At 33.4% G+C, this 23,856-nt stretch overlaps 3 protein-coding genes across 3 annotated transcripts; 2 read left to right on the plus strand and 1 right to left on the minus strand.

The window, feature by feature from the left end:
• Positions 1 to 4,171: 4,171 nt before the first annotated feature.
• LOC133311445 (tropinone reductase homolog At2g29260, chloroplastic-like) lies at positions 4,172 to 6,643 on the plus strand. Its single transcript, XM_061512499.1, has 5 exons — positions 4,172 to 4,413; positions 4,513 to 4,720; positions 4,927 to 5,143; positions 5,246 to 5,352; positions 6,312 to 6,643. Exons 1-5 carry the CDS (start codon positions 4,172 to 4,174, stop codon positions 6,498 to 6,500), a joined length of 963 nt encoding a protein of 320 aa, XP_061368483.1. The 3' UTR covers positions 6,501 to 6,643.
• A 2,228-nt stretch (positions 6,644 to 8,871) lies between these two features.
• On the plus strand, positions 8,872 to 11,132 carry LOC133311416 (tropinone reductase homolog At2g29340-like). The gene is made up of 5 exons (XM_061512467.1): positions 8,872 to 9,005; positions 9,342 to 9,549; positions 9,746 to 9,962; positions 10,576 to 10,682; positions 10,953 to 11,132. Exons 1-5 carry the CDS (start codon positions 8,917 to 8,919, stop codon positions 11,130 to 11,132), a joined length of 801 nt encoding a protein of 266 aa, XP_061368451.1. The 5' UTR covers positions 8,872 to 8,916.
• A 1,002-nt stretch (positions 11,133 to 12,134) lies between these two features.
• Positions 12,135 to 15,159, minus strand: LOC133311415 (elongation factor 2). The gene is made up of 3 exons (XM_061512465.1): positions 15,111 to 15,159; positions 14,939 to 15,026; positions 12,135 to 14,724 (listed from the first exon to the last, which is right to left on the minus strand). The coding sequence occupies exons 1-3, from the start codon at positions 15,111 to 15,113 to the stop codon at positions 12,284 to 12,286; spliced, it is 2,532 nt and encodes an 843-aa protein (XP_061368449.1). The 5' UTR covers positions 15,114 to 15,159; the 3' UTR covers positions 12,135 to 12,283.
• Positions 15,160 to 23,856: the final 8,697 nt, after the last annotated feature.

Genomic DNA, 23,856 nt, shown 5'->3' on the forward strand with positions numbered 1-23,856 from the left:
TTATAAGCAAGCTTGATTACTTTGCTTGTGCCCTTGGTGACACTGTAAGAATAAACCAAAAAATCAATATGGACTGTGAATATTGGGGGTGTAACGAGCTATTTTTCGATCACATTCAAATTAAATGCTTAATTTTATTTAAATTTGAAAAATATCAAGTTCAAACCAAATGCATATATATATATATATATATATATATATATATTAGTGTACAAACATACTGTGGGGTTTCCATGCAGTTGCGTGACTGACATGTAGTTTTGCTTTGACTGGTTTAAGTTTCATTGTGTATCAACAAAAAAATTATATGAAGGGAGAACTATTAACACATACATTTTGATAGATATGACAAAACCCAGAAAGGAACCTTCGATTTGTTGTAACTAGAAAAATATGCGGAGGAGATTATGGCCAATGTATACTCTATACAGGTACATCACTCTATATTTTGAATTTGATTGAAGTCCAATATACAAAATATAAATGTTTTCAATTATAGATTTTACAATATTTACCGATTATTCTAAAAGTTTATATATTTGTTTAAGCTAAACACTAATTCGATCGAATTTAGAACTTATTATAAGATATTTCATGTAATAATTCAACATAAAGATCGATACATGTATGATAGATAAAACACCACATATCAAATTTCGTTTTGAGAGAAATTTGTGTATGGGTCATCTTATCTACTGAACGAAGAACCTTGATCTCACGGCTAGAATCTTCATCTCTATAACCTATTTCAAAATGACAGCCTTCTGCGATGGGAACAGTACGGCTCATGAGGCTTAACCTCAATATAAAATAGGTTAGAGAGGGGACCTGACAAAATTTTAATCAACAGTGTGTCTGATGGGTTTACTCATCACAGAAACTCAATCAAACACTAATGGATATACTGTGTTACCCAACTAGGCCCAATACTATACAACGGGCTTATCAAAATAATACAATTGGAATATTCATTAATTCGATTAATTTTAAAACAGAAAATTAATTAATATTGCCCAAGGGAAATTTCTAACACTTATAATCATGACAAATGAATAAGTTAAAATTTTAATTCACTTTATAACGAACATGAATTCTAATAGGAAATTGTATATTTTGAATGTATTGAATATATAAAATATTCTGCACCGTATAATGAGCCCCTTTTGGCCACGTGAGAGCTTGATCCACTTTCAAGTAAAACCATCTATAAATAAGGTTTACGCTTTACATGTATCTCTCTTAAAAACCCTAACTCTTATTTTTATCAGTGGGCTTTGGCGTCTGGTCTCTTGTTTGTGCATTGATCTGCCAGCATTTATAATCGTCTCATCTCCGAACACCACTAGTTGATAAATTTGTAGTTTTTCATACTTTAAAGAGCTAAAATCACTCTTAAATCCAATCTAAAGCATGAAAATTTAGAATTATTTGGCTAAAATAATATATTAACTTTATGCTGACATATGTGATTAATCTTTACTAATTCTATAAGACAATTGAGTTGAATTGGAGCAAGAGTTAAATTAAGAAGAACTTAAAGCGATAAATGAATAGCAACGATTTAGTGAAAACCTACCTAAACATGTCTTTTGTCCATTTTCTATATCAAAGATGATGGATTTGGATATTGTATTCTTCGTATCAAATAGGGTGTTGTAGCACACTATTTGGACTCTATAAGCCTTTTCATAGCAAATTTTTATTTTGGGCATAACTTAACCCTTACTCGTTTATCATTTTAAGTTCTTCTATCCTAACCTTTACTCATTTATCGTTTTAAGTTCTTTTAACTTAACCATTGTTTCAATTCAACTCAATTGTCTTGTAAAATTAGCAAAAATTAATCACATATGTCATAGAAATAAAGTCAAATCTTTGAGTAAATATCATTTTCAATTCTCAGCAAATTTTACGATACCCGCTTTAGTCCCTAACAAATAAAAAGGCTATTCGTGGTCCTAAGAAATTCAAAGTGAACCCATTTTAGTTCTTTTGAGGGACTAATGTAGATCTTTTTTGAATTTGTGAGGAACCACGATTTCAACGAATAGCTTTTTTATTTGTTAGGGACTAAAGCGGGTATCGTATAATTTGTTGTGGACAAAAATAATATTTACTTTAAATCTTCTTAACCAAATAGCTTCAAATTTTCATACTTTGGGCTAGATTTAAAAGTGATTTTAACCCTTTAAAACATCATAAAGTACGAGTTTATTACAAGTCCACTGATCCAACAATAATTTTGATCCACTAAGATCAAAACAAAAGAATCAGAAGAGCTGTGGAAAAGAATTAGATATATTGTCTTTTAAATGATACTTTCAGATATCTTTGTTATTATGTTTTTTAAGTGAGGTTGTTTTTACACTATTTCTAAGCGTGGACATGAATTAGTTGATCTTTTCAGCTGGGAGTTAAGAGTTATTACCTAAATTGAGGACTTTGAACCAGTTTTTAAAACTCCACCCCACTGAATCATTGACTCTCTTTCTTTAAAGGTTTAGATTAGTAGTTAGACTTTACTTGCAAGTTGACCCCTCTAATCTTCGAAACCCTCCGGTTGAACTTGTGACTCCCTGGTCAAAGGGGTCAAAGGGTGTTATTACATTTATTTTTTACAAAAAAAATTATACACAAAATGATATCGTTTGATGTGTAGAAAAGAAAAATAAAACAAAATTCGTTGCTGCCTAGATTTAGAACTAGATCTTAAATCTGAATCGTTCTTCTTATTCTCTTTCAATCTTCTCTTCCAGAACTAGACCCAGTCTCCCTGAGCTGGTGATCTCCTTCACCGTGATGGTTCTTCTCTTTTTACCGTTAATTTGTCGTGTCGTCGCCTCTCCTTTGCTTTTTTCTATTTAATAAAGGATCTCCTTTCACATATTGTTGTAGGTGCATAAGAAGGAAAAAAAGATGTCTGAGTTTGATGATATTCTTTTCATTAATTTCATTGGAATGTGTTTTATACTTTGATTAGCGTGAAAATATTGACTTGTGAATATAATTGGTTGAATTATGTTAAGTATATTTTGAATTTTTAATGTTTAGTGGTTTGATTTTTTTAAATTTCTCGTATAGAATATATATTTATATTTTTTAAGGGGTTTGATTTTCTCATGTTACATGAGAATTGAATTAGACTCAACTAGTAGTGGGTCCCACATTTATTAAAAAAAAAAAAATTGCACACAAATTTGAAGAGTCAAATATGTTTTCTTTTTTTAATGTATAAAACCAAGTCAATAAAGTGATCCATGATCTTCCAATTGAATCTGTAATCTCATATACTCTAACCTCGATCGAATCGAACGCCGGGTCAGATTTTTACGTACGGCTTGGAAATACGTTTACTTACAAATGAATGCACCATACAAGGAATGGCAGCACTTAATATGACGGAGCACATATTCAGTGCCATTAGAGGATATAACGATAAAGATAACAATAGTGTAAATGGATAATTTTTTAGCACATTTAATAGGAGATTAATATTTTTCGTATCATAAAGAAATATAATTATTTTCTATATATATAAAAATATATGGAATCATATGAAAAGAAAATAAAAAAAAAATATAAATCTCACACACTATTATATATATAAAAATAGTAATTTAATATATTATGTTGTACCTATATTCCATCAATAAAAATATAACATCTGTGCTAACATTTTTCTTGGAGAAAAATAAAAAAAAAATATTTTTTCAAAAAAAGTAAGTTATACTTATAATTTTTTTTTTTTACAATTTCTTACAATCATGTCTTAATACCGTTAATTTCTGTCAATCAACGGTTATGATTTTTGTAAATTAAACTCATTAATTAATTATTTATTATGAATCAATAATAACCGTTGATTGGCGGAAATCAACGTTAAAATATGATTGTAAGAAGTAGTAAAAAAAAAAAATTGTAACTACAGTTCAAAAATGTATAATTTATAATTTGATTTTGAAGGAACAACTACTCAACCGGATATAGTACTGAAAATATTATCGTCAGTAGATAACATCAGAAACATAAAACTGATTTAATAAAGGATGTAGCGGTCTCCATCCGCAACTGATGTTGAAATCAACTTCACTTAGATAATCTAAAGGAAAATCAAATTTCCTTAAAAAGAAAAAAAAACCTCGTCGAATGTTTCGACAATCATTGGAACAAAATGCATCAGGCTTCTCTCTGTACTGTCCCAAATTCAACAGCCACTCTTCCATTACTATCAAGCCGCATTGATTCTCCTACAACCATCTCTTTCAAGCTTAGAAGAATATCACAAACCACTCGCATGAGACCAATTAGGTGCCAACCCATGTTGCATTCTCCCACGAATAGTACCCCAACACAGCATAGGTGGTCTCTTCGGGGGATGACAGCTCTCGTAACTGGTGGAACACGCGGAATTGGGTACCAAGATTCGAACTTTAATACGCATCTTTCCTTCTATTTCTGACCCTTTTCAGCTCCTCATGTTAACTTGTGAGATTTGGTATTTGTATGCAAAAGGCACGCCATTGTGGAGGAATTGATGGGGCTTGGGGCAAGAGTGCATACCTGTGCCAGAAATGAAGATGAACTCAGTAAGTGCCTGAAGGAATGGAATGATTCGGGTTTTGAGGTTACTGGCTCAATTTGTGATGTGTCTGTTCCACATCAGAGGGAGGCACTGATGGAGTTAGTCTCCTCTGTCTTCCATGGGAAACTCAACATCCTTGTAAGGTTCTCTTTTCTCTCTTTCCTGTATTTGATGTTCATAATCATAACTGTGGTGTTCATTCTTTTTTTCTGCTATCAAGGGTCAAAACATGCATTTACAATTAGCATGTTGTGAGCTCTAGAATGCAGAAAAATAGGAGTTGTTTAGAACTTTGCTCAATATTGCATTGATATATATATAAACCTGATTGATTTGATGTATAGATAAATAATGTAGGGACAAACATTCGGAAACCAATGACAGAATTCACAACTGCAGAGTTTTCCAGTCTCATTGATACCAATTTAGGATCCACCTTTCATATATGCCAACTTGCATATCCACTTCTGAAAGCATCGGGAGTGGGAAGTGTTGTATTCATCTCGTCTGTTTCTGGTTTTGTCTCACTGAAGTCAATGTCTGTTCAAGGAGCAACAAAAGGTAATTTACCTATTCAATGATGTATTGCAGCTTGCTTTACGAATATGTTGATGTTGATGAGTTTATTAAATTTTGAATATTTGTTTGTTTTCTGGTTTATAGGGGCAATCAATCAACTTACAAAAAATCTTGCGTGTGAGTGGGCAAAAGACAATATTAGGAGTAATGCAGTTGCACCTTGGTACATCCGAACTTCAATGGTGGAGCAAGTAATTTTCTTCCCTCTTTATCCTTTAACCATGAGTTAGAATGAGCTACCCATATCACTGATTAGTATCATGGAATAGTAATATTAGCGCTTTTTTGAAGAATTGGTTGGGCGCATGGAAAACTTATGTAAAACAGAACACCTTTGAAATTACAAGAACACCTACCATTTCCAAACGTTTATGTAAGTCATAAATTCCCTTTGTGAGTTTCTATTTCAACCGAACATATTTGATCTGGTATATTGGGAGATATACATAATCAATCTCTTTCCTTCAATGTTCTTCCTGCCAAAGTGCCATCTTAGGTAGATGGCTGCAAAGCTGTTGTATGGTGAATTAATAACCCAGCAATTTATCTTGAATCCAGTCCTCTGGAACAATAACTCTTCAGCAAGCATGTCCTCAAAATCTCATTGGTAAGGCTGCTTAATGCACAACCGTGGCTTCTCTTAGACCAAACAAATTTACACTACATAGTAGAAACAGAGAGAAATAATAGATTCTTACTGTCTTCCAAATATTCGAGTTGATTTTGTGAGTTGGACACTTTTTTTTGATCCCATAATTGAACCATCCGGGATTTGATCTGGAATCTAAAATCATCCCAAGTCATTGGACGTACAACTAGTACTCTCTCACCCACAAATTGCATTTTCTTGGCATAGAAATCAAATAATACTCTCATCTTGGACATTTTCTTTGCTTGATTACGGCCTAAGTTTTAATTTTTTTGTGATTATCCGGACCTAAATTTGGTGCTGCAGATTAGCTTCATGAAAATTCTAACGGTAGTCAGTAGTTTTCCATTCCCTGCATAAGAACATTGCAGCTGGGTTTGTTTTGTTGCATTGCATTTGGAATCTTGGTCTGGCTGGAACTTGCACAATTCTCTAAAACACTGAAGACTAATTCGGCAATAAGATATAAAACGTAATCTGACTTTTCCCCTCTTCATTTAGGTGCTCAGCAACAAAGACTATCTGGAAGAGGTGTACTCTCGAACTCCTCTTAGGCGCCTCGGAGATCCAGCAGAAGTTTCTTCTCTTGTTGCCTATCTTTGCCTACCAGCATCGTCATACATCACTGGCCAGATTATATGTGTTGATGGAGGAATGTCCGTGAATGGTTTCTACCCAACACACATCTAAGAGTTGCAGCTTATACCATACTCTCTGCTTTTTACTTATTTTTCTCTCCACCTGCCATTCCTGTGAAGCATTAGGCATGGTGAAGGCACAGTTCTTGGTCAAACTTTAGAATTATGAGCTTTGAGTCCACTAAAAAAGTCCAGCAACCCTTGGTAGGTCTTTCCAAGGTTTTGGCATCCCTTCTTGATTAATGGACTATTTATTCCAGCTATATTGCTATGGCAATTTTAATGTATGGCCGGTGCTATCCAATGGAAGATCTCCAATAAATTATTTTATCCATAGCTCTAACTTCAAAATTTACAGGATCTTGCTTTGTTGTGTTAATTTGTCTTTAAATGGTAATGGTTGTGTTCTTAATATGATACAATCTTTGGCAAGAACAAATGTAGGTTGTTTATAGCTGCAAATAAAGGGAAGACTGAGTTTGTGAGGAAGGGACACAAAGGAAAGTAACAGGAAAGATGAGGAGGCTGTGATACTTCTTGTGCTTATTATTTTATATCATTAATGGGAAGGAAAGAGGAATGAAAAAAAAAAATCCTTGAAATAATTAATATCTACTTTTTAACATGGCCATTACTTCAATGAGTTTTATAGGTGATACATGTTACTTTGTAACATTACCTTGCCTTGATAATCTTAATTTATTCACTTCTTGAGTTCTGTCCTGTGTCAACTATCCAGAGCAATAGGTCAACTTAAAAAAAATTTGGCCTGTGAGTGGGCGAAAGACAGCATCAGGACCAATTGTGTTGCTTATTGATTCATTAGATCTCCACTTATTGAACCCGTAAGTTTTTCTGATAATGCTATTTCTGCACATAAACGTTAATCTATTTGAGATGCATATGCTTGCAAAACAGCATATCGCATATCCAGTCTCTCTGATCTAATTATGTTATCAATCCATTATTACCTTGAACGGAGCATTGGAAGCAGTTTGTGTACTGAAATTTACGTTTATTCTCTTCAATTTCAACCCTCAATTAATATAAGATATTCTTTTTCTCCCTTATATTAAGACTTTAGCCACGTAACTTAGGATATATACATAGTCTCAGTGCTTGGAGGCAAATTTTTCTCCCGTAAATTTAAGCTTATGCCTTTTGAACCATTTTTCTAGTAACTAATAATATGAATTAACTTTATCTTAATTTCACTGATCAAGAAATCATCACGTACAAATATATCAATTAAAGTGATACACAAAATTTACGTGAAAAAATCAATTAGGTAAAAAAATGTTGAGCAAGATTTTTATTATGTGAAAGAAAACTTACAATATCTCTCAAAATTCAATGAGAGAATAATATCACTTTCTCTTAAAATAAGAGAACACAGAACATGTTATTTTCTTCTCAGTTGGGATGCATGAAAGTGAAATGCAACGCCCCTGTTTATCAGCTAGGATGCTGCGATTTGAACAATGCATTCCTCGGCAAATAATAGCCACTTTCCACAATTTTGAATAGTACATGACATGTGAGTGATATGATCAGGAAACAGTCCAAAAATCACATTCAACAATGTGCATATGTAGACAAACGCCACCGAAAATGGCTTTGACATTTTTGTCATAGCAAGTTTATCATCCTGATTTTGAATTGTATGCCATTTTGTTTAATATTATTCATATGATCAGGAATAATATGAATAATATTATTCATATGGAGTAGTGCATCACATGTGAGTCATATGATCAGGAAAAGTCCAAAAATCACATTCAATAATGTGCATATGTAGACAAAGGCCACCGAAAATGGCTTTGACATTTTTGTCATAGTAAGTTTATCATCTTGATTTTGAATTGTATGCCATTTTGTTTAATATTATTCTGTTAAGTTACTCTTGATCATAGTTATCAAATGCGGATTACGGCATGTCGCGGCCAACCCCGAAAAACGGTATAGCGTTATAGTGGGTTGCGGTTGCGGAAATAGCGGAATAGATATATGACAAAAATAATGAAAAAAAAAAAAAAAAAACATTTTTTAAAGACAAAGATAGCATAAGTGACAGAGAGAGACACGAATAGACTAAAAAACACTTAAATTTTTTCTGTTACACATTTAAATTTAGGACAAATTTGACATTTTAACTTATGACAGCAATATGGCCGCAAATGTGATCGCAATGACTGCTATTGCCTTCCGGTGCCGCACGGTGCGATTTATTGCGGCGTGGCTCGCGGGCTATTGCGACGCAATTAACTACTATTCTCTTGATATATAAGTTTACATGATATGTATACTCTCTAAGTTACTATGTAATTAAAGTTAGGATAGGCAGGCCATAATGTCACTTCGAACTTTTTCCTGTGTATAATCATTATATATAGAACCAACTGAGAGAAGGTAAAAATACGAAGTATCAGATATTTTATAGGTCAGTTTTGCAGAGAAATTAAGGAGAAATGGCTGAAGCAAACATAGCTGGCAGAAGCAAAAGGTGGTCTTTACAGGGGATGACTGCTCTGGTCACTGGTGGATCGGCAGGAATTGGGTTGCTGCTATCTTGAGCTCTTCTACCTCTTCTTGATATCTATATATATATATAATAAGATTAACTTATTGCAGTATCAAAATAATATATTATATTTAATCTTATTTGTTGATTCACTTGTATGACTTATGTGTGAATAAATTAGATTTGTTAGAGGCAAGTGGAATAATGTTTAAAAATAAAATAAAAGACTTGTTATTCTAAACACAATCTTGTTTGGGAAATTTGTACAAAGCAAACATGTTATCATATTAGCCAACGTATTTGTACAAATAAAGTGGATCTTGCATAAGGTGGGTGGTTTCTAACTGTTCCTATGATGTAAACTCTTACTAGATATGCTATCGTGGAGGAGTTGGCACAGCTAGGGGCCACTGTACACACTTGCTCTAGGAACGAAGCTCAACTCAATGAATCCTTACATCAATGGGAGACAAAAGGATACAGAGTTACCGGTTCAATCCATGACGTGGCGTCTCGTGCACAAAGAGAGGAGCTCATAACTAGAGTCTCTTCTGAGTTTAATGGCAAACTCAATATCCTTGTGAGTAGTTTATTTCAATGGCATGAAGTTGAAGTTAATTTTTCCACCTTTTCTTATTATATACTGGGTTAACTACAATTGTAAGAAGTTAAAGATTCAGGATTAATTTGAAATCCACTTTTTTGGAATATAGTTCTGTTTTTGGTTAACGTTATTATTATTTGTTCTATTAGCTTACATTTATGAACGGATTTAGGTAAACAACGTGGGAACAAACATACAGAAACAGGCCCTGGATTTTGCAGAGGAAGATTTTTCATTTCTGATTAGTACGAATCTTGAGTCTGCTTTCCACATAAGCCAGCTTGCACATCCTCTCCTAAAAGCTTCAGAGGCTGCAAGTATCGTTTTCATATCCTCCATTGCTGGTGTGGTATCAATAAAACTAGGATCCATATATAGTGCAACAAAAGGTAACTGTTTCATCATCTTATTTCTTCAGGAAGAGTGAGAAGGGTAGGCCTTTTGACCTTATGAGGGGTGTGCGACTAGAGCGCGCACTAACAAGATGTGCATCTTGCATTGTGCTAATTTTTGAATAAGTCGTGTATGGAGATGATGTGCTAATTTTTGAATAAGTCGTGTATGGAGATGATGTGCGATTTAAACATGTACGTTAACATGTTTCACTCGCATTTGATTGGTAAATAATTTATCAAATCTTTTATGTGTATTACTCACGACCAGGCCTATATATATATATGTGTATATATATATATAGGCTACTACTAGCTAATGAAAGCTGTTACAACTGAAACCTAACTACTATAACAAACAAACTACTTAATTGTTACATGTGACCACGTGATTAAGAGAACAATGGTGTTCTGCTTCTACATGGGTGTCCCTCGTACGGTGGTCTGTTGTTTCTGCATGATTGTGCTTGATACAAGTTTTTATTTGTAACAGCTCATTACTGAGCTGAATTATATTCCTTGCTAAAATTACAAATAAGACGTGACATTAAAAATAAATAAAAATGTAAAAGTAGGTGGAGTAAAATAGTAAATGTGTTCTAACATGCAGGAGCAATCAACCAATTGACAAAAAATTTGGCATGCGAGTGGGCAAAAGACAATATAAGGACTAATTGCGTTGCACCAGGGCCAATCAGAACCCCTCTTGGTGAAAAGGTAATTTTATATAGTTGGTACATTATTCTTTTATCATTTTTTTCCTTTTTTTTTAAGGTATAAATTGGTTTCGGACTTCTCGAATAATCTGGCTTTGAAATTTGAGCCTCTTCACCCTTTTCAAGAATTACAATTTTCAATAATCGAACCAATTATCTTTTGGACAGGTCAAATCCTGAAATCTAACTAGGTCGGACCAACAATTCTTGGGTTTTATCATTTGTTTTCTTATCTCTAAACTGAGGGACCCTTGTCATTGTTTCCTTGCAGCACTTCAAAGATGAAAAAGTTCTTAATAGTTTTATTTCACGAACACCTCTTGGACGGATTGGAGAACCAGATGAAGTGTCTTCATTGGTGGCATTCCTCTGCTTACCTGCAGCCTCTCTCATAACAGGACAGACCATATGTGTTGATGGTGGGATAACGGTCAATGGTCTCTATATATAAGCAAGACTTTCGGTGTTTCGTCTGATTCACTCTACTTGTATTAGTTTTTATATTAATATTAAGAATAAATAAATGGTGTGACAATCACCGAGGTTCAATTTATATCATTCAGATGGGTGAAATTTCTAGTAAATGTCATAGATTGGAATTGCACTAATGACAAAGTTTGTCTTTATAATTATTGACCGTGTGTAATATGTAGTTGGCCGTGTATGAATGGTGCTAAATGTTGGATATTATCACTTTATTATATGCGTTAAACGTGTTTCAGTTCAACTGTTGCTGTGGTTTAGACTTCTCATTTCGAGATTGACTTGTCCTAATAAGTAACAAAATGATGATCAACGTGCAATTAATATAGCATACGCAGCTTATAGCATCAAATGGACTGAACAATTTATCCAATTTAGGCTCTCTTTAATGGAAAAACGTCTCCAGATGAACTGGAATCGCGTACACTAGAAAAGCTTATGAGCCTGAATGCCCGTCACGGAACACAAACAAACCAAATTCATAAACTAAACAGAAAAAGTTTAATGAAAGCCTAGAAACCTGATGAAACACAACATCACAGTAACACATAAATATTGTCAACGGAAATAAGAGTATCTTCTAACTGAAACTCCCATAAATAGTTCAATCGACATCACTGCAATGCACTTTACCAATCTACAGTCACAAACCCGCAAGAAGAAGTTTAATGAAAGCCTAGAAACCTGATGAAACACAAAATCACAGTAACACATAAATATTGTCAACGGAAATAAGAGTATCTTCTAACTGAAACTCCCATAAATAGTTCAATCGACATCACTGCAATGCACTTTACCAATCTACAGTCACAAACCCGCAAGAAGAAGTTTAATGAAAGCCTAGAAACCTGATGAAACACAAAATCACAGTAACACATAAATATAAATAGTTCATAAATAGTTCAATCGACATCACTGCAATGCACTTTACCAATCTACAGTCACAAACCCGCAAGAAGATAACTTCCAGTTGAATACAATATAAGAAGAGTTTTTCCTTGAACATTTAAATAACAAAATACAATAACGGAAACAAAAATCACAATTCTGAACTTTAAAACAGGTTATTACGGTTCAACATAAATTCTCAGCTAGATTCATAATGGGTAGGCCAAATATTTAAAGCTTGTCCTCGAACTCAGAAAGTGGAGTCATCTGCTCCTTCAAGCCCTTCCTCTTGCGAATATCAGTAACAAGCTGTGCAGCTTGTGATCCAGCCTCCAATGGATCTGATGACATCATGTCCCAGTGATCAAAAACACACTGTGGGAAAGCCTGCCCTGATGTTGCAGCCCTCAATGTGCTGGAGAACCCAAAGGACTCAATGACAGGGAGATATGCCTTGATGTTGTATAATGGGGTACCAGGCCTCTGCATTTCCTCGAAGACATGCCCTCGTTTCTGGTTAAGAACACTGTAGATGCCACCGAGTGCCTGCTCAGGTGCCTGGATTTCAACCAGGTAAACAGGTTCAAGAAGCCTAGGCTTGGCAGTCAACTGGGAAGCATAGAAGACTCTCCTTGCAGTAGGGATGATCTGGCCACCACCTCTGTGGATAGCATCAGTATGCAGAACAACATCACAAACTTCAAAGCAGATGGCCCTCATGTTTTCTTCAGCCAATGCACCTTCTTTTGCTGCCCACTGGAACCCAGCAACAACAGAGTCTTTAATTTCATTCAGGTATTGGACACCCTTACACATGTCAACCACCATATTAGGTCCCATGGTCTCAGGTCCAAAACACCAGATTTTCTTAGCAAGATCCTTATCCCAACCAAACTCTTCAGACAAAATTTTAGAACGAACTTTGGGGTCATCCCTTGGACCAATACGGCCATCATCAATAGCCTCTGCAAGCCCATCCTCCGTTGGTCTTGCTTCCATGTACAGACGGTTGTGCTTGTTGGGTGACTTGCTCATCACAGTGCGACAAGATCTCTCCAAGACAGTCTCACGGAAGGACACAACAGGGTCAGACTTAATAATCTCAGCTCCACCCATGAAATCATCCTGCAAGTCCTTCAAACAGATCTCAAGGTGGAGTTCTCCAGCACCAGCAACAATGTGCTCTCCAGACTCCTCCATAGTACACACAACCATAGGATCAGATTTGGCCAACCGTTTAAGACCTTCAACAAGCTTAGGAAGATCTGATGCAACCTTGCACTGGACAGCAACACGAACCACAGGCGAGACAGAAAACTTCATAGCACGGATAGGGTGGGCATCAACGTCCTTCTCATTTGTTAAAGTTGCATTCTTGGTGATAAATTGGTCCAATCCAACCAAGGCAACTGTGTTACCACAAGGCACGTCCTCAACAGTTTCCTGCTTTTTTCCCATCCAAATGACAGTTCTTTGCACACTCTTAACATACAAGTCTTTCTTCTCCCCAGGGACATAATTTGGACCCATAATTCTGACTTTCAAACCAGTAGATACCTTACCGGCAAAGACACGCCCAAAAGCAAAAAACCTACCCTTATCAGATGCAGGAATCATCTTTGAGACATAAAGCATCAGAGGGCCATCAGGATCACAATTCCTGATAGCATTTGCATAAGTATCGTCAAGGGGACCCTCATACAAATTCTCCACACGATACCTTTGGGCAGTTGCGGGGGAGGGAAGATGGAATATCATCATTTCCAGGAGTGCACTACTTGCTGGGAGCCAGGTTTGCATGACACGTTTCATCAATGCTTTACTCATCAGGTCTTTCTCTTCAGATTTCATGGTGACCCCAAGCTTTTGCAACATAGGCCACAGCTTATCCTTCTGATCATTCATACAAGTTGCAATTATCTGTTTGATGGGTTCATAACAAAACTGAACAAAACCACGCTTGCATGTAGGAGAACCAGAATTCTTGGTGGTCCATTTCTTGGTGGCTGGATCAAAGAAATTCTCACCCCAGAGCCTTTCCATCATCTTTGACTCATCAACTCCAAACTTTGAGGCATACATTTTAGCAAAGTTGGTCAGAGTGAAAGCCCAACCATGCAAACCAGCAGAGAAAGCAACAGTTCCTTTCTCAGGGTACACCATAACATCACCAAGAAGGGGATCTTCATATGTAGCCATAATCACATTAGCATTCTCAATAACCCTTTGAAATGTCTGGTAAGCTTCTTCTCCATCCACCTGAAGCTCGAGGAAGCACCTATCCATCTTGTTAACAGTCAAAACAGGCCTGATCCTTTCACCAAGGGCCTGACGGAGAACTGTTTCAGTTTGGACACAGACACCCTCAACACAATCCACCACCACAAGTGCACCATCAGTAATGCGAAGGGCAGCTGTAACCTCAGAAGAGAAGTCCACATGCCCAGGGGAGTCAATGAGATTGATGAGATATTCATTACCATTGCGTTCTCCCTTGTAGGCCTTGAGAGCTTCATCGGTCATTTCATAATAAAGAGAGATACCAGTTGACTTGATTGTGATACCACGCTCAGCTTCATCAGCCCTTGTATCTGTCATGCGGACATCACCTGCAACTTCTTGTGCAATAATACCAGCAGCAGCCACTAGAGAATCAGTGAGAGTTGATTTTCCTGCATTTAGAGAGAACAAAGAAGTGTCATTAGGACAAATGGGCCAAAGTAATTGTTCCCTAGAAGCTTTTTAAACATAAAAACAATAATGAAGTAACCATGATTCCATATCCAGTTACAAAGACCAAATCACACGATCAAATTTAAATCAGGAAGGATATCACAGAAAAGCAATAATCAGAACAAATAAAATTTGTGCCAGTTTAATCCGTACCATGATCAACATGTGCAATAACAGACATGTTACGAATGTTGTGCTTGTAGTCCATAATGCGACGAAGCTCATCCGCTGTAAACTTCACCTGCACAAATTGACATAGCACACAGTTCACATGATGGATACTAAATGAAAATCCACCAACACCAGTATCTTTAAGCTGACTTACCATTTTGACTGTTTCCTAGTTTCCACCAAAAAGAGTTTAAAGAATGAGACTGCAATAAAAAAAATCAAAGAAAAAATTAGCCCAAAAACAGAAGAAATTAAAAAGGAAGAGTATCAAAATAACCTACAAGACCGCAAAATACAAACTTGAAAAAATAGCAAAAATAATTATCAATACATTAAATAGTACTACAAGCTACATTCAAGGTTAATCAAGTTAGAATCCTAACAAGTAAATTTGAGCAAAGTAGACAACTTGTTGGCAATAAGCCTATAAGTTTGATAGTTTCAAGTTTGTTAAACGTTCCCTGGAACCCTCTGCTCAATTTGACAAAAGAAAAATCCCAAAATAAAGCTTCATATACCCAGAAAACAAAAATCAGAGTAACAAAATACAGGAGACCTGCAACAACAAGATCCAACACTAGCATACTTCTCAAAGGCTGATACATCCGTAATGGAAGAGGTTGTGTTAAATCAACAACTATTTCCCAGTAGTAATAACTAATAAGCGTTACAGGTAATCTATTCCCAATTTCCAACTACTCGAACAAACAGAACCTAATTAACAATCGATTCAGATATGTAAAAAGAAAGTAATAGAAAAACAACTAATCTTAATATCATCAAAAGCTAAAACTATGTTGTAGATACACCATGAATTATCAAATATCAGAATCCTCGTTGAACCAAGGTCAGGGGAAAACATGCTGAATGCAAAAAAAAGGCTACAAAATCGGTCAACGCCAAGGATAACAAGTAAGTAAGTTAACAAAGGCGAGACATACAAAGTTTACAAAATATCACAAACTATTTATCTAAATCATAGATCTTGAAGAAATACAATCATAAAAGCAGAGATCTGATACGATTCCATTAGTATAGAACTTCTGTTGTGCAAGAGAAAACAAACCTAGGAGAGAGCGAGAGCGAGAGCGAGAGCGAGAGCGAGAGAGAGAGAGAGAGAGAGGCCGCAAGGGAAACGCAGCTTGTTCAGTCTATGTGGTTGCTATATAGTGAAACGAGAATCAGGTTATGATGAGGAATATGCCAATGATCCGAAACCTAGGGTTTTTTGCTTTTGTGGGCTGGGCTGAAATGGAATTGGCTATGGTCAGTTAAAATATTGGACTGGGTTCTTCTTCAACCTATTTCAGCTACACCGTGTCTCTATTTACTGGGAAGGCTTATATTGGCCCAAAAAAAAGTCTTTGATAGAATTGCGATTTGACGTTAAGGAGATGTATTGGATTGAGATTTTAAAGGATTTTAATGGATTGTTTTTTGATAAAAAAATTTATTGGTATTCGATTAGAATTTTAATGAATTGAAAAAAAGTCACGTGGTATTCGATTAGGATATTAAAGGATTATTTTAGAATCCGTCCAAATCCGTTGGTATTTAATCAAGATTTTAAACAATGGAATCACAATCTTGTAATATTCAAAAATTCGACGATTTAAATGGATTTTCTATTGGTATGGATTTCGTGAGACTTTTTAGTGAAAAATATAAGGGAGGTGTATTGGATTAGGATTTTAAAAGACTTTTTTGAGCTAAAAAATCTTATAGATTTTAAAAGACTATTTAGAATTGGAAAGACTTTAAAGACTTTTTTAAAAGACTTTTTTGAGCTAAAAAATCTTTAAACAAAACATTCTATGGGAAATATTATATTTACAACCTATTTTTGTTTACAATCTTTTACAATCATATCTTAACCGTTGATTTCCGTCAATCAACGGTTATTATTTTCGCAAATCAAACTCATTAATTAATATTTAATTTGCAATAAATGATAATCGTTGATTTATGAAAATTAACGGTTAAGATATGGTTGTAAACAAAATAGGTTGTAAGTATAATCTTTCCCTTTTTATTGACTCTTGTAATTTTGAATGTTTGTTAAAAATTCATATGATTTTTTAAAATCTTATAAATCCATATTGTCCTTTCAAATCTTATAAATTCTATTGAAATCCTTAAAAATCCAATCTTAAGAAATCTTGATTGTAAAAAAAGTCTTTTAAAAAAGTCTTTAGAGTCTCTCCAATTTTAAATGGTCTTTTAAAATCTATAAGATTTTTTAGCTCAAAAAAGTCTTTTAAAATCATAATCCAATACACCCCTTAATATTTTCACACGGAAACCCTCACTAAATTAGCATAGATGATAATATATACAATTGAAATATAAATTATTTAATTCAACTGGTATCAATTGTAAATTATCTCTTTTTTAAGCTAAAAATTACTTTTAAGAAAAAAACTAAAAGAAATTAAAAAATTAAAAAAAATTGATATAAAGAATTTGGTTGCCTATATGGTCCTACCAAACTCGAATTCACTATCAAAGATTCAAAATTGAAAATTCGATATTTTGAGAAGTGTTTATATAACTTTAAAAAAAATATAAATTGCTTGATGATTTAAACAACAAAATAAAAAAAATCCTCAATTTAAGGAGAGTGTTATTTTACCCTTGTTAAATCGGGTTGAAATACCAAAATCTAACTTCAGAAATTATTAGGGCATGTTTGGTGTGATGTATAAGACCTGATAGTATAAGCTTATACTGTACGTTATGACATTTTCAGTTGTTTGGTGTGACCATCGTATAGTATAAGCTTATACAGCAGGACCCCTTTATACATCAAAATTATGTATAACTTAATCCGGCCTAGGAGTGGTGGATTAGGCCTGATAAGGGGTTCATGTATTAATATTGTTTACAAGTACAATTCCCAAGAACTAATATATCATTTTAATATTTATATATTAAAATAAATTTTTTAATATATTAATTTTTTAAATATTGGAGGATATTATCTTTATACAATATCATACCAAGCGCTGGATAGTATTAAAATTTAATCAGGTCTTATACAATCAGGTCTTATACAATCAGGTCTTATATTATCAGGCCTTATACTATCAGGCCTTATACTATCAGGCCTTATCCTATACTATGCACCAAACATGCCCCTAATTCTTTAACAGATTAAAGATAACATTTAAATAATTGGACAGAAGCATTTGAACAGTAGTTGAACACGGCAATAGATTTTGTTCTGTCTAGAGATAGTTCAATGGGCTAGTATGTTGCTTTTGGATTTAGGTGCCCTTTCTAAGATATCTATGAGTTAGATATCCTGGAATCAAGCAGATCATTGTGCACAGAAGAAGAATATATGGCTTAGCCAAAGGGGTGTGTGCGCGCAAAGTGACAACATAACAATAAGAAAGAGAGTGTGCGTAACTAGAGGTGATAATAAGGCCAGTGGCCTTAGGCCTGGCCTGTTTCGACCTGGCCTGACCCAGTCAAACTTTTTTATTATTGGGCTCAAATTTGAACACATATAAAAGCCTTTTTATTTAAAAGGCCTGAGGCTTTCATGGATAAGCCCGACCTTTGAGCTTGGGAGGCTGACCCGTTACATTAACTTTTTTTTTTATTAATCATTTTAATGTGAACGGTCTCTTCTTTCTTTCTTTATTTTTTTAGAAACCTCGACCTACACCCACCGCCAACCAAGACCACTCCCAATAACACAACCGGACCACCTCCCACCTCCTCGACCCAACCAAGAAACCAGCCACCGCCCAAATCACCTTCCTCCATAGCCATCTCCTTGCCATAAAATGATTTTTAGAACTCAGCCACTCATGGTCCTCTTCCTTGACCGGCGAAAACACCGTCACCCACTCCAAAGACCTTACCGTTCTTCCATCTTCTTCTCCATTCCAACCAACAGCTACACAGCACCCCCACCATCTTCTTCTTCCTTGAACCAACATGAATCATGCATACCACCAAGATACTTGCAGCTGCAGCAGTGGCGTGGTCAGCGCAATGGGGAAAGAGACAAGGTGGTATGCGAGGTGGCGAGATGGTGTGGTGGCCGCGGAACGAAGTGGTGGTGATGATTTCGGAGATGGAGGCACGGTCACCAGTGAAAAGCGACCGGATCTATGAAGATGAACATTCCACCATGGAATATGAAGATGAACATTTCGGCGATTGGTTTGCTGCACTTTGTATCTCCGTCGAACAAGAGATATGAAGATGAAGATATAAGATGTAGAAAGATTAAAAATGACAAAAAAATAAAAAAGAAACTAAGGTTGATGGTGGGGTTCAAACCTACAATGTGCAAGAAAATTCTACAAGGAAAAACAAAGACGTAAAGTAAATGTGCTGCTTGTTATTTTGACTTTTTAATATTAATATGTTTTTTTATTATGAAAGAAACAACTATTATTTTCTTACAAAAAAATACATATCAGTGCATGATTAATGGGCTAAATAATGTGACTAAGTCCACATTTTGAGTTTTTGAAAAAAAAATATACATTCCACCGCAAATATCATATTTAAAAATTTGACACGGTTTAATTGCATATGGATAGTCTATTATTTGTTCTTATTATTTTTATTTTATTATACTTTTTAATGCAAATTGGAAGCTAAGGTTTCTATCTGGAAATTGATTTTTTGTGGATTTCTATTGTCTTATTTTTTTTTTAACAAGCTAAGACAGACTTTTAATTTTTGTAAATAAACCAGGCCACAGACCAATATTATATTTGTAACAGGTAACAGGCTAAGGTCAGTCTGATACGTTTATATTAAAGCCCGACTCGGCTCGGCCCATTAACACCCTTATGCGTAACTATAGATATATAAAAAAAAAATATATGTGAGATAAATACGAATGTGTGAACAAATTTGCAATTTTTTTATAAAATATATAATAGGGAGGGGAGGAAGAGTAACAATATTTTGAATAGATTGAGTCATAAAGAGAACGAGAGGAGAGGAGAAATTTACCTAATTGGGAGAAGATGACATGATTGGAAACAGAAGGCATAAAGAGTAACAATTTTTTCCAATTTTTTTATTATTATAACATACATTAAATCGGTATATTTTCAAGAAAAAAAAATAAATTAATTTTGTCAAACACTATTTTTAATTATTTATATTCCTCGAAATAAAAATTTTAAAAAATTTGATTCTGAAAAAATTATTATACACACCTTAATGTCTAGTACCTAGTTAAGTAATTTTATTACAGAAAGGGGGTTCCTCTCCTTTTAAATCACAAGCATGTTATTAGCGCCCTTCCTAGTAATGTACTTTTTTTAACAAATAATAATTATTTCAGGAAAATACTAAAATATATAAAAATTAAATATTTCAATACAATAAAAATACTAAAACAAATATAATATTTGTGGTTCACTGTTCAATTCCCAAAACTAAAATGTTTCACTCTCAGTTCGCCACTGCACGCAATGAGACTCTAGAAGAGGTAATGGATAGATCATAGATATATAGAGAAAAATGTATGGGAGATAAATTTCATAAAATATATAACAGGGAGGGGAGGAAGAGTAACAATATTTTGAATAGATTGAGTCACAAAGAGAAGGAGAGGAGAGGAGAAATTTACCTAATAGGTAGAAGACGACATGATTGGAAATAGGAGGCATAAAGAGTATCAATTTTTTCCAATTTTTTTATTATTATAACATAAATTAAATCGATTTATTTTCGAGAGCAAAAGAAATAAATCAGTTTTGTCAAATATTATTTCTAATTATTTATATTCCTCAGAATAAAAAAATTTAAAAATTTGATTCTGAAAAAATTATCATACACACTCTAATGTCCAGTAACTAGTCAAGTAAGAGTAAATATCATTTTCGATCCTCGGCTACGATGTCCACTTTAGTCCTAGCAAATAAAAAGGCTATTCGTGGTCTCTAAGAAATTCAAATTGACCCATTTTAGTCTTTTTAAGGGATTAATATGGATCTTTTTTAAATTTATGAGGGACCACGATTTCAACTAAATAAGTCATTTTTTAATTTCTTAAGGACCACAAATAGTCTTTTTATTTGTTAGAGACTAAAGTCGGTATCGTGAAATTTGCTAAGCACCAAAAAAAATATTTACTCGTTAAGTAATTTTATTACAGAAAAAGGGGTTCCTCTCCTTTTAAATCACAAGCATCTCATTAGCGACCTTCCTAGTAATATTAAGGGTACTATTTTTTTTAGAAAATGAAAAACCAGTAGTTATGATTGGAATAAATAGAAATGAATCTATTTGATTTTTTAATTTTTTATTTATTTATTTTTGAAAATTGTTTCAAGGGTATCCCTCAGTCAAAAATCAAGGGTTAATCCCCTCGAGGCGGAGAGATTGCGCAATCGTGGGTATAACCTCTCCCAACAATTTTTTTTTTATACACACGGTCAGAGATCAAACCCTTGTCAAGATGCTTAAAGTACTCAACTATCTATCAACTGTGCCAAATTTTGTTGATTATTTGATTTGATTTTATTATTTTATATTATATATCTTTCTAATGCAGGAGACCCATGTATAGTTAATAATGGTAAAATAATTAGATTACCAAAAAAAAATGGTAAAATAATTCATGTAAAATCAAACCAAATGATAGCAAAACATATAATATTTGACAAGACATATAAATCAAATAATTAGAATATATAAAAAAGGAAAGTGATTAATTAATTATTAATTTCCAATAATTATAATCATTAGATTGCCGAAAATCAACGGTTAAGATTTGATTGTAAGAATTTATAAATAATTTAGGGAGAATGATATTGTAACAACCAACTTGTATTACTACCATGTTACTACCAATCAGTTTCATTGTTAGATCAATTATGTTGGTAGTAACATGGTAGTAACACAAGTTGATTGTTACAGTATCATTTCTCATAATGTAATTTGTAAATATAATCCTTTCTCACTATGTAGTTTGTAAATATAATCTTTCTCAATAAAAATTTCAAAATCAAACAATTGCTTTTCCTTATTTTTCAAAATTCCAAATTTAAGAAAAGTGTTTTTGGTAGGTTTTGAATCCTCAACACGGTATATCTACGCAATAGTGTTTTTTTTTTTCAAATAAAAAAAGGTCAAACTAACAAATATTTGAATTTGAATTGATTTGAAATTTGATTGTTATGCTTGAATTAGATATGAAATCTATTTAATTTATTTTATAATTCTACATTATATACCCTTCTAATACAGGAGACGACCTATGTACATCAATAATGGTAAAACTTTTACCATTATTTATATTCATGGGCGTAAAATAACTCATGTAAAATCAAAGGAAATCATAAAAATCACATAATATTCGATAAGATTTATAAATCAAATAATTTCTTATTTTATAAAAATTCCAAATATAAGAAAAGTGTTTTTGGTAGGATTTGAATTCTCAACACAATAGGTATACATACTAGTTTTTTTTTTTTAATAAAAAATTACAAAAATAATTATTATATAATTTGGACAATGGAGAGATGAATGTCATGTTGCATTTTTCTTGTGTCGTGTCACTCTAATAAATTTAATGTGAGTTTCACTCAAAAAAAAAAAAAAAAACATGACACAAAAAATGACATGCAACATTACATTCATTTTTTTTTTAGGCAAAGGAAAAAGTGTGTGTCATTTTAAAGATGTAAAGTTGTGTTATTTCAAGAGAGAGAAAAAAATAGATAAATGAGGAAAGAGAATTGACATAAAAATAAAAGTGTGGATTTCACCTCTTTGTGAAAGTGAAAAAATATAAATTGTGTCATTTAAAAAGATAAATATTTTTCGACAAATAGACATTCATTTTAGTGAGTATGCGTATAGCCATAACTTTTGGGGCTTAAATTTCTAGAAAAGCAGATAAACTAAGTACTTGCGTGAGATTCTCAACACAATACATATACATGGAAATGAATCATCGCATATTAAAAATAATGAAATGGTGAGAAGATCACAATCATACATAGATTAATAAACAGTTATGATTTTGTAATTATCTATTTCAATATTTTTTCTCTTTTTTCTTTTATCATAATTTATCCACCTTTGTATGGTTATAATTTCTCACATGACCATGTCACTTTTTTAACACGAGAGGATCTAGATCCTTTGTAATGCCTCATCTGCAGCCAGTTAATTAATATTCATATGATAATAAGCGCATTATACTTAAAATATTAAATGCGGAAGCTCTTTTCTAATTCCCTAGACTAGGCGTAGTATGAAAATGTAATTAATCTTTTATTTTTTCTTATGTATTGTAAACTTTATCACTTCCATAGCCAAAATAAAATGGACGGTATTTCGTCTGTATTTTGAATCACTGGAAACATTTCTCACCCTTTTCATTTACACCTGATTAACATATAATCATATCCTAATCATAACTCAACATAAATAAGATATATTGTCCACTGCCCTAGGCTATTTCATAACTATCAGGTCTCAAAATAATGTCCATAATATTTTTTTTGGTAGACATGTCCATAATGTTACTTAAATAATTACATCAACTAAACAAATTAATATCACCATTAGCAATAATTAAATTTGAGTTTAATTTTGGCTCACATAACTGATTTGGCACATTATTTTTGCATATATTGTATCCAAAAACATCTTTTAATATCAAATTATACAAGAAATTAAATTAAGCGATAATACATGGTAATAAAAAAATTTCTATATTGACAATAATTAATTTAATCTTATATTTTTATCCATAATTAATACTATCAATAAACTACTTTTAATAATTATGATCAAAAGTTACAATTTTATAAACTGAAAATTACTAAATTATTATCGTACTACTGCTAATGCGTCGTATAGTATTAGGTTTTGTTTTCCCCTAATTTCTGGCATCGGAAAGAACA

This window comes from Gastrolobium bilobum, unplaced genomic scaffold, assembly GCF_033153095.1.
Source record: "Gastrolobium bilobum isolate Gb01-03AN ecotype WA unplaced genomic scaffold, APGP_CSIRO_Gbil_v1 utg14925, whole genome shotgun sequence".
Lineage (NCBI taxonomy): Eukaryota > Viridiplantae > Streptophyta > Magnoliopsida > Fabales > Fabaceae > Gastrolobium > Gastrolobium bilobum.

Excerpts from the sequence above, each read along its gene's own strand:
- LOC133311416 (XM_061512467.1), top strand. The coding sequence starts at position 8,917 with ATGGCTGAAGCAAACATAGCTGGCAGAAGCAAAAGGTGGTCTTTACAG. Across the intron at positions 9,550-9,745 it reads ATGGCAAACTCAATATCCTT|GTAAACAACGTGGGAACAAA; the intron begins GTGAGTAGTTTA and ends GAACGGATTTAG. Across the intron at positions 9,963-10,575 it reads CATATATAGTGCAACAAAAG|GAGCAATCAACCAATTGACA; the intron begins GTAACTGTTTCA and ends TCTAACATGCAG.
- LOC133311445 (XM_061512499.1), top strand. The coding sequence starts at position 4,172 with ATGCATCAGGCTTCTCTCTGTACTGTCCCAAATTCAACAGCCACTCTT. Across the intron at positions 4,721-4,926 it reads ATGGGAAACTCAACATCCTT|ATAAATAATGTAGGGACAAA; the intron begins GTAAGGTTCTCT and ends TTTGATGTATAG. Across the intron at positions 5,144-5,245 it reads TGTTCAAGGAGCAACAAAAG|GGGCAATCAATCAACTTACA; the intron begins GTAATTTACCTA and ends TCTGGTTTATAG.
- LOC133311415 (XM_061512465.1), bottom strand. Across the intron at positions 14,725-14,938 it reads TATTGCACATGTTGATCATG|GAAAATCAACTCTCACTGAT; the intron begins GTACGGATTAAA and ends CTCTAAATGCAG.